This window comes from Macaca mulatta, chromosome 10 (genome assembly GCF_049350105.2).
Source record: "Macaca mulatta isolate MMU2019108-1 chromosome 10, T2T-MMU8v2.0, whole genome shotgun sequence".
In the NCBI taxonomy this organism is placed as follows: domain Eukaryota; kingdom Metazoa; phylum Chordata; class Mammalia; order Primates; family Cercopithecidae; genus Macaca; species Macaca mulatta.
The window spans coordinates 35,889,114-35,898,417 of NC_133415.1; the positions used below are offsets into that span (position 1 = coordinate 35,889,114).

Here is a 9,304-nt window from a genome sequence, read left to right on the forward strand (position 1 = left end):
TTGAGCAACAGCCAATTGAAACTGGGATCGAAGCCTTGGCCCGCCTCCCCAGAGCTCTGGACCAATGGTGGCCTGGCACCAGCGGGCCAATCCCAGACAGCGTGCGGTGGGAGGCTGTAGTTGGACGTGTGCAGCTGCAGCGGCCGTTTCTGTCGGGTAGTAGCGTTGGACTGCAGCAGCGGCGGAGCTCAACATGGTAAGGCCTGGTCACTCCTGACCCGCAGACGTCCAGGCTGGAGGGTAGACGAAGTTGGCCTCTTGAGGTGGCTGGACGGAGGGATGCTGTTGCGGGTGCAGAGAGGAGGCCAGAGAAGGACGCGGGGTCCAGGGCGGGACACGGGGTCGTCTACTGGGTCTGCAGGCTCCAGGGCAGGGACGGCAGCTTTTGTTTTAGAGGAAGCTGCCGGCCTTGAGTCGGTGGACGCGGAGCATTGACGGTGTCCCATCCCCCAGAGAGCAAACAGTGGGGTCACCTCCTGAACACAAGAGGGCGCTGCTCCCGCTTTCCGGTCTCCAAACGTCTCAGTGCTACTGGAAACCACTGAGGAACCCCAGGAGCCTTAGCTGATGGAGGCTGGGGCTGTGGACATTGGTCAGATCAGGAATTAAAGCTCAGACGCTGCTAAAACATTGCCTCATTCACCTAAAAGCAACACGGTGGGTGGGCGCGGTGGCTCACGCCTGGAATCCCAGCCCTTGGCGAGGTGGAGGCGGGGGATCCCCTGAGGTCAGGGGCTCTGCACCAGCCTGGCCAATATGGCGAAAACCCTTCTCTACTAAAAATACAAAAATTCCCAGGGTGGTGGCCTGGATCTGTGGTTCCAGCTACTCGGGAGGCTGAGGTGGGAAGGTCAGCTGAGCCCAGGACTGACTTCCAGGCTGCAGTGAGTCACGGTGGTGCCACTGCACTCCAGCTTGGGTGACAAGAGAGACACCCTGCCTCAAAAAAAAAAAAAAAAAACCACCAACACATTCACATAAAGAACAGATTTGTAAGTCCCAAGTCTGAATAGCTGTGGCCGTGGTCTGTCAAGTATCTGTTGTTGTTTTTTTTTTGAGACGGCTCAACAGCTCTGTTGCCCAGGCTGGAGCACAGTTGCAGGATCACGGCTCACTGCAATCTTGAACCCCTGAGCTCCAGTGATCCTCCTGCCTCAGCCTCCTGAATAACTGGGACTACAGGTGTGTGCCACCACACCTGGCTAATGTTTAAATTTTTCGGCTGGGTGCGGTGGCTCATGCCTGTAATCCCAGCACTTTGGGAGGCCGAGGCGAGCATATCACAAGGTCAGGAGCTCAAGACTATCCTGGCTAACACGGTGAAACCCCGTCTCTACTAAAAATACAAAAAATTAGCTGGGCGTAGTGGTCCATAGTCCCAGCTACTTGGGAGGCTGAGGCAGGAGAATTGCTTGAACCTGGGAGGCAGAGGCTGCAGTGAGCTGAGATTGTGCTACTACATTCCAGCCTGGGTGACAGAGTGAGACTCTTGTTTCAAAAAAATAATAATTTTTTTTTCATAGTTGCCCAGGCTAGTCTCAAACTGGTCCCAAGCGATCTCAGCTCAGCCTCCCAGGGTGCTGGAATTACAGGCATGAGCCACCACACCCGGCCTGGCAGGGTTTAAAGAAACCACCAAAGGACAGTGCAGTGTCCCAGCACTGATGACGTCTGGGAGCCATTACACTCCTAGGCCTCAAGGGATGGAGAGGAGGGAGTGCTTACAAAAACTTGAGAGGGTAACTTTATGAAGAGGGCCACCTGCCAAAAGTGTGGCCTTGATGGAGGGATTTGGATCACCCATGAAAGTTGAGCAGGAAGGGGCCAAGGGGAGAGTACCCTGATGCCTCCTCCAGCCTCCTGGTCTCCTGCTGCTGCCTGTCATTGAACAAACCAGCACGAAGCTAGAGGGCAAGATAGGCCTCTGACACTGTCCTCATGGGTCAGCCTCTGGGAGCAAAGAGCAGGTGGTGAATGATGGAGGGTAGATCTGGGGGGGCAGAGAGAGGACACATACTGAACACCTGGGCTTGGACCACAGTGACCTGGGACCTAGTCTCTATTTCTTTACCCAACCCAATTACCTTATCCTTTGATCAGGACATAATCAAAAACTGCTGTGTACTCTTCAGAGCATTACTGTGACTGGCCATAATGTGGGGTTGATTATTGGCATTGCATGGCTTCCAAGTTTTAAAATAATCGAATTTTTGTGTAGTGGCAAACGTTAGGTTCTAGGGCTACCTCTGGAACTTAGCAGCTAGGATGGTTTAGAGCAAGTAAGTTTTCACAGGGATTAAGGGGTCAGTCACCTAACCCTCCTAGGAAATATCAATTGTGAAAGCACTAGATACTGAAGCACTATACAAATATTAAATTAGAATATTTTGCATGCCATATAGCTTCAAGTTGCCTTGAAATGAACGGGTCTACATTTATGTTCCGGTTCACAGCGCGAGTGTATCTCTATCCACGTGGGGCAGGCAGGTGTCCAGATCGGCAATGCCTGCTGGGAACTGTACTGCCTTGAACATGGAATTCAGCCCGATGGTCAGATGCCAAGTGATAAAACCATTGGTGGCGGGGACGACTCCTTCAACACGTTCTTCAGTGAGACTGGGGCTGGCAAGCACGTGCCCAGAGCAGTGTTTGTGGACCTGGAGCCCACTGTGGTTGGTAGGTGCTCGGGCCCTGGATGGCAGCTTTCCTGAGAGGGTGGGAGAGCATCATCGGTAAAGCCCCATGTGGGCTCCTTTGAATCCTCCTGCAGAAGGTATGAGATAGACAAGCATATGCCCATGGTGTTGTTAAGAGAGAAACGGAAAGGTTCATGATTAAAGTGTCTGTGAGACTCGGCTCCTCATTTAGGAAAACCTGACCTACAGGGAAAAGCTGCTTTGGCAGCAATAAGATGGGCTGTGGAGACATTCCCTCTGGCTGCCTCAGCCCTGCTCAAGTGGCTCTGCCTGCAGGGCACAGTGGCATTGGTTCCATCCTAAATGCTGTGCACTCTCTTATGCTGGTGCACAAGAGTCTTGACCTGCATCATAGGCATAGAAGGTTAAGTTCAGCACAGTCATTTGCTTCCTCCAGATTAGCAGCCCAAGGTAGTTTCCAAGAAGAACTGCAAAGAGACAGCCCCTTTCAGTGGCCCCATATGAGATGACAGTGTCACCTGAAAGCCTGTGGGGCCCAGGCCACACAGGGTGCCCTGATGCGACTGCTGCAGAAGTCACATTGACCTGGTGACTTCCCAGTTTGTAAGAGTTTTAACTTACAGCTTTTGATGTAGCTACATGTAGGAAAGAATTATGTACCTGTACAATTACCTGTGTGTGGGTGTTACAGCTTATTTCCCTTCACTGGGAACTGGTAGTGCTGACATTTGTACTGCAAGCTGAGTTTAACTTCCTAGAGTCATAAATTGCAGTTTGATTATCACACATTTGCACTTTGGTTATCACACAGAGACATTTCCTACCAGACACTGCCACTGTTGAGCTACAACATGTAGGTCATGTACTTTGAACAGCATGTACGTTGTAGAAGTGAACAGTCCTGGAATGTGTTCATCTTGGTGAGTACAGGCCTTAAAGATTCACAGTACATTCGGTCTCTTGTAGATGAAGTGCGCACAGGAACCTACAGGCAGCTCTTCCACCCAGAGCAGCTGATTACCGGGAAGGAAGATGCGGCCAATAATTACGCCAGAGGCCATTACACCATTGGCAAGGAGATTGTCGACCTGGTCCTGGACCGGATCCGCAAACTGGTAAGAAGAGAAGGCTTCCTGTGACCATTGTCCTGCACAGGAGGGTAGATCTTGGATTGTGAAGGGGAGGTCATTTTGTCACAACTTAGACCAGCACTTTGGCCGGATCTGGTGACTCACGCCTGTAATCCCAACACTTTGGGAGACCAAGGTGGGGAGTCACCTGAAGTCAAGAGTTTGAGACCAGCCTGGCCAACATGGTGAAACCCTATCTTTACTAAAAATACACAGATTAGTCAGGCATGGTGGTACCTGCCTGTAGTCCCAGCTACTCAGGAAGCTGAGGCAGGAGAATGGCTTGAGCCCAGGAGACAGAGGTTGCACTGAGCCAAGCTCATGGCATTGCACTCCAGCCGGGGCAACAGAATGAGACTCTTATCTCAAAAAAAAAAAAAGAAAAAGAAAAAAAAAAAACTTAGACCAGCATCTTGAGTCCGATTGAGTCTGCAGTGGTCTTAGTCTGAAGCATGCATGGTGATTTGTCTGTAGATCTTTGTCTGCTTTTCTTTGCTTCAGAGTGTACTGCGTGTTTATTATGGATGATTTGAATCCATATCAAGTCTTCAGAGGCAAAGAGAAGTGGCCCTGGCTTGGTGGAGGTTGGTGGTGTGGCTCCCACGGGCATTGGCTCACGTTGTCTGGTTTCTCTCAGGCGGATCTGTGCACGGGACTGCAGGGCTTCCTCATCTTCCACAGCTTCGGGGGCGGCACTGGCTCTGGGTTTGCATCTCTGCTCATGGAGCGGCTCTCGGTGGACTACGGGAAGAAGTCCAAGCTAGAGTTTGCCATTTACCCAGCCCCCCAGGTCTCCACGGCCGTGGTGGAACCCTACAACTCCATCCTGACCACCCACACGACTCTAGAACATTCTGACTGCGCCTTCATGGTCGACAATGAAGCCATCTATGACATATGTCGGCGCAACCTGGACATTGAGCGTCCCACGTACACCAACCTTAATCGTCTGATTGGGCAGATCGTGTCCTCCATCACGGCCTCTCTGCGATTTGATGGGGCCTTGAATGTGGACTTGACGGAATTCCAGACCAACCTAGTGCCGTATCCCCGCATCCACTTCCCCCTGGCCACCTACGCCCCAGTCATCTCAGCCGAGAAGGCCTACCATGAGCAGCTGTCCGTGGCCGAGATCACCAATGCCTGCTTCGAGCCAGCCAATCAGATGGTCAAGTGTGACCCTCGCCATGGCAAGTACATGGCATGCTGCATGTTGTACAGGGGGGATGTGGTCCCGAAAGATGTCAACGCGGCCATCGCCACCATCAAGACCAAGCGCACCATCCAGTTTGTGGATTGGTGCCCAACTGGATTTAAGGTATGACTGGGTAGTGTGGAATTCTTGTATCTTTCAGCAAGCAACAGACACACAGAGTAAGGCTGCCCCTGAAGGCCTGCATCCTTTGAGGAAACTACCCCCGTTCCATGGGCTAGGCGCATGGGCATAAATTAGTGAACCAGAGTGATAATTAATTCAGTGATGTCTTTTTTTTTTTTTTGAGGTAGAGTCTAGCTTTGTGTCCCAGACTGGAGTGCAGTGGTGTGATTTGAGCTCATTGCAGCCTCCATCGGCTTCCCAAGTAGCTGGAATTACAGGCACCCACCACCACGCCTGGTTACTTTTTATGTTTTTAGTAGAAACAGGATTTTGCCATGTTGGCCAGGCTGGTCTTGAACTCCGGACCTCAGGTGATCCACCCACCTCGGCCACCCAAAGTGCTGGGGTTAGAGGCGTGAGCCACCGCGCCTGGCCCAGCAATGTCTTTTGAACTCTCTGAGTCATTATACTACATATCTGTGATGAACTTTACTTACTTATTTTGTTGTTGTTGTTGTTGAGAAGGCTGGAGTGCAGTGGTGTGATCTCGGCTCACTGCAACCTCTGCCTCCCAGGCTCAAGTGATTCTCTCACCTCAGCCTCCTGAGTAGCTGGGACCACAGGCATGCACCACCGCACCCAGCTAATTTTTGTGTATTTAGTAAAGGGATTTCACCATGTTGGCCAGACTGGTCTCAAATTCCTGGCCTTAAGTGATCTGATCGCCTTAGCTCCCAAAATGCTGGGATTATGGGCATGAGCCACTGTGCTTGAACCTATTTATTTACTTTTTTGAGACAGAATCCCACTCTGTCAACCAGGTTGAAGTGCAGTGTGGTGATCACAGCTCTCCAATAAAAATACAAAAATTGGTTGGGCATGGTGACCCATGCCTTTAATCCAGCACTTTGGGAGGCCGAGGCAGGCGGATCACCTGAGGTCAGGAGTTTGACACCAGCCTGGCCAACAAGGCAAAACCCCATCTCTACTAAAAATACAAAAATTAGCCAAGTATGGTGGTGGGCACCTGTAATTCCAGCTACTCAGGAGGCTGAGGCAGGAGAATCACTGGGACCCAGGAGGTGGAGGTTGCAGTGAGAAGATATCACCTCACTGTACTCCAACATAGGTGACAGTACAAGACTCTGTCTCAAAACAAAAAAAGAAAAAAAAGACAAGATCGTAAAAATTCTAGGCCTTACAGGTCACACGACCACTGTCATGCCTACCCCACTCTGCTGTTGGATGGCAAAATCAATCTACAAATGAAGGAGTGTGGTGGCTATGGTGGCTATGTTCAGACAAGAACTTCCAAAATTAGGTGGCTAGTCCAGCAGCTGTGCTAACCCCTGAAGGAGAGGAAGAGATACTCACAGTAGGAAATCCCAGTCAGAGCTGACTGCAGTGGTCTCTCCCGACAGAGGTGGTGGGGGTCTAAGCCAGAGGCAGCAGGGAAAGCACAGCACAAGGACGCACAGGCTCAACAGAGAAATGCCACAAGATTTAGTAACCAACTGCTGATAAAGCTGAAAGAGGACAGCAAGGTTACTTTTGTGTCAGTGGAAAGTGGGGACAGATTTTGTGTCTGAGGCAAACCCAGGCCAAAATTACTAGACTTCCCAGAAGAGAAATAAAGACATTGCTGGTTTTTTTGTTTTTTGTTTTTTGTTTTTTTTTTGAGACGGAGTCTCACTCTGTCACCCAGGTTGGAGTGCAGTGAAGCGATCTTGGTTCACTGCAAGCTCCTCCTCCTGGGTTCACGCCATTCTCCCACCTCAGCCTCCCGAGTAGCTGGGACTACAGGCGCCCACCACCACGCCTGGCTAATTTTATTTTTGTATTTTTAGTAGAGATGGGGTTTCACCGTGTTAGCCAGTATGGTCTCGATCTCCTGACCTTGTGATCTGCCCACCTCAGCCTCCCAAAGTGTTGGGATTACAGGCGTGATCCACCATGCCTGGCCTTTTATTTATTTTTTTTTTTTTTGGAGACAGGGTCTTGCTCTGTCACCCAGGCAGTGGTGAGATCTCAGCTCATTGGAACCTCTGCCCTCCAGGCTCAGGCGATCCTCCCACCTCAGCCTCCTGAGTATCTGGGACCACAGGTGCATGAGATCATGCTCAGCTAATTTTTTGTATTTTTGGTAGAGACAGGGTCATGCCATGTTGCCCAGGCTGGTCTTGAACTCCTGAGTTCAAGCAGTGGATGATCTTGGCCTCCCAAAGAGCTGGGATAATGGGTGTGAGCCACTGTAACTGTTGCTGTTTTCATCACAAAAAAATCATTCTTTTTTAAATCAAACCCTTCATGAGACAGTGGAGTGGAGGATGTAGTGAAGCAGTTTATAGTAATGCCCAAGTTAAAGTAAATATATACACCACCTACAAGATTCCCCAAAATGCCCATGAAAGTCCTACTAAGTTCAACCTGCCTTTTCCACATGAATTCTACCACCTAAGAAAGGGGCACAGAAATCCTTTAGAAAATACTTTATTCTAAAAAAAAAAAAAAAAAAAAGCTGGGTATGCTGCATCATGCCTGTAATCCTAGCACTTTGGGAGGCTGGGGCGGGTGGATCGATTGAGCCCAGGAGTTTGAGGCCAGCCTGGGAAACATATGTTGTCTGAAACTGTCACCCTGCCTGGCACAGAGAAGGGCTTAGTGACATTTGTGCGGTGAACTGAGAATTCTCCTGTTCACCTACAGGGTGTCTTCTGTTTGAGGAAAAGTAGCCACCATTTCTAGGTTTGATATAAGCTTCACAGACTGCTTTCTTCCCCTTCTCCGGCAGGTGGGCATTAACTACCAGCCCCCTACGGTGGTCCCTGGGGGAGACCTGGCCAAGGTGCAGCGGGCTGTGTGCATGCTGAGCAACACCACGGCCATCGCGGAGGCCTGGGCTCGCCTGGACCATAAGTTCGATCTCATGTATGCCAAGCGGGCCTTTGTGCACTGGTACGTGGGAGAAGGCATGGAGGAGGGGGAGTTCTCCGAGGCCCGTGAGGATCTGGCAGCTCTGGAGAAGGATTATGAAGAGGTGGGCGTGGATTCCGTGGAAGCTGAGGCTGAAGAAGGTGAAGAATACTGAGGGGAGGGTGTGTTGGTTTCTCCACTGCCACCCCCAGCATGGCTGCTTTCAAGTTCTTTGCAATTAAAGGTTCTGTATAAAACCAATGCCTCTGTATGTCATGCTGCTTAGCTCTGCCTGCAAGAGCACGTGGGACCCCCAGAGCCTGCATGGACAGCGGTGGGGTGCCAGCCTGCCCTGCTGGCGTGGGGTTGGGTGCAGCGGGATGGTACATACTTAAGGAGCTGCCACAGAAGTAACTTGACACAGAGAAAACTGTTTCTTCAAAGCCAAGTGTTCAGTGTATAGATTTCCTAAATTCTAGGAAAGCAGAGTCAGGGTTTTCAACTGAATTTGCAATTTTGAGGGCTTCTCTATTGATGGGTGATGCTGGCTAAAAAAAAGAGCCTAGAAGTGGAGTGTTTAAATCTGAGGTCTGTGGATGGGGCTTGTCCATGAAATCCCTAAAGCTGTGGGTCAGATGTGTAAGGTCAGGACATTTTATAAGGGGGAAAAAGCGTTACTGTGTCTTGCACAGCATTCGTGACCCACAGAAGGTCACAACACACCCAGCCTTCCACAGAAACCTGGAAGACAGTATTTGCCCTCTGTGCACACACATGGCCACCCAGCCCCTCTTCCCTGACCGTCAATCAATGGTCTTGGTAGAAAACCTCCCACTTTCACTTCAAGTGAAGCTTTGCTGACGTCTTTATAAAAGACTTGCCAATCCAGATGCCTTTTCTCAGAACCCAAATCAGGGCCAGGAAGTTGACCCATGGTGAAGGGGCCTGGTTAATTCAGCTGTGGCATGACCAGGAATGGCACAAAAACCTCATTCTAAGTTAGTGCCTTAATATAATAAAAAAATGGTAGAGATTGTCTGACCTGGATGCTCTGCATCTCGGAAAGGTGTATCATCAACTGAAGGAGACAACATGTAGCCTTTGCTGGGGACAGTGATGTGACAAGTCTCTGCCCCATCCGAGGTGCTGCTCCGTGTTGGGCTCTTCCCACGCTTGCACCCCTTGGGCAGCCTGGTAGTGCTGGGCAGGTGGGGCATCCTCTGGCTGGATCCTTTGTGGCTGCTGCATTCCGCCAGGGCCAGCACTCCCCCGAGGGCAGTGCTGCC

At 50.6% G+C, this 9,304-nt stretch overlaps 1 protein-coding gene across 1 annotated transcript; it reads left to right on the forward strand.

Moving 5' to 3' along the window:
- Positions 1-94: 94 nt before the first annotated feature.
- Positions 95-8,275, forward strand: LOC707215 (tubulin alpha-3 chain). Its single transcript, XM_001102025.5, has 5 exons — positions 95-196; positions 2,454-2,676; positions 3,624-3,772; positions 4,425-5,105; positions 7,897-8,275. Exons 1-5 carry the CDS (start codon positions 194-196, stop codon positions 8,191-8,193), a joined length of 1,353 nt encoding a protein of 450 aa, XP_001102025.1. The 5' UTR covers positions 95-193; the 3' UTR covers positions 8,194-8,275.
- Positions 8,276-9,304: the final 1,029 nt, after the last annotated feature.

Bases quoted from the DNA above. Each gene is read 5' to 3' on its own strand.
- LOC707215 (XM_001102025.5), top strand. The intron at 3,773-4,424 runs GTAAGAAGAGAA...GGTTTCTCTCAG, and splicing joins TGGACCGGATCCGCAAACTG to GCGGATCTGTGCACGGGACT. The intron at 5,106-7,896 runs GTATGACTGGGT...CTTCTCCGGCAG, and splicing joins GGTGCCCAACTGGATTTAAG to GTGGGCATTAACTACCAGCC.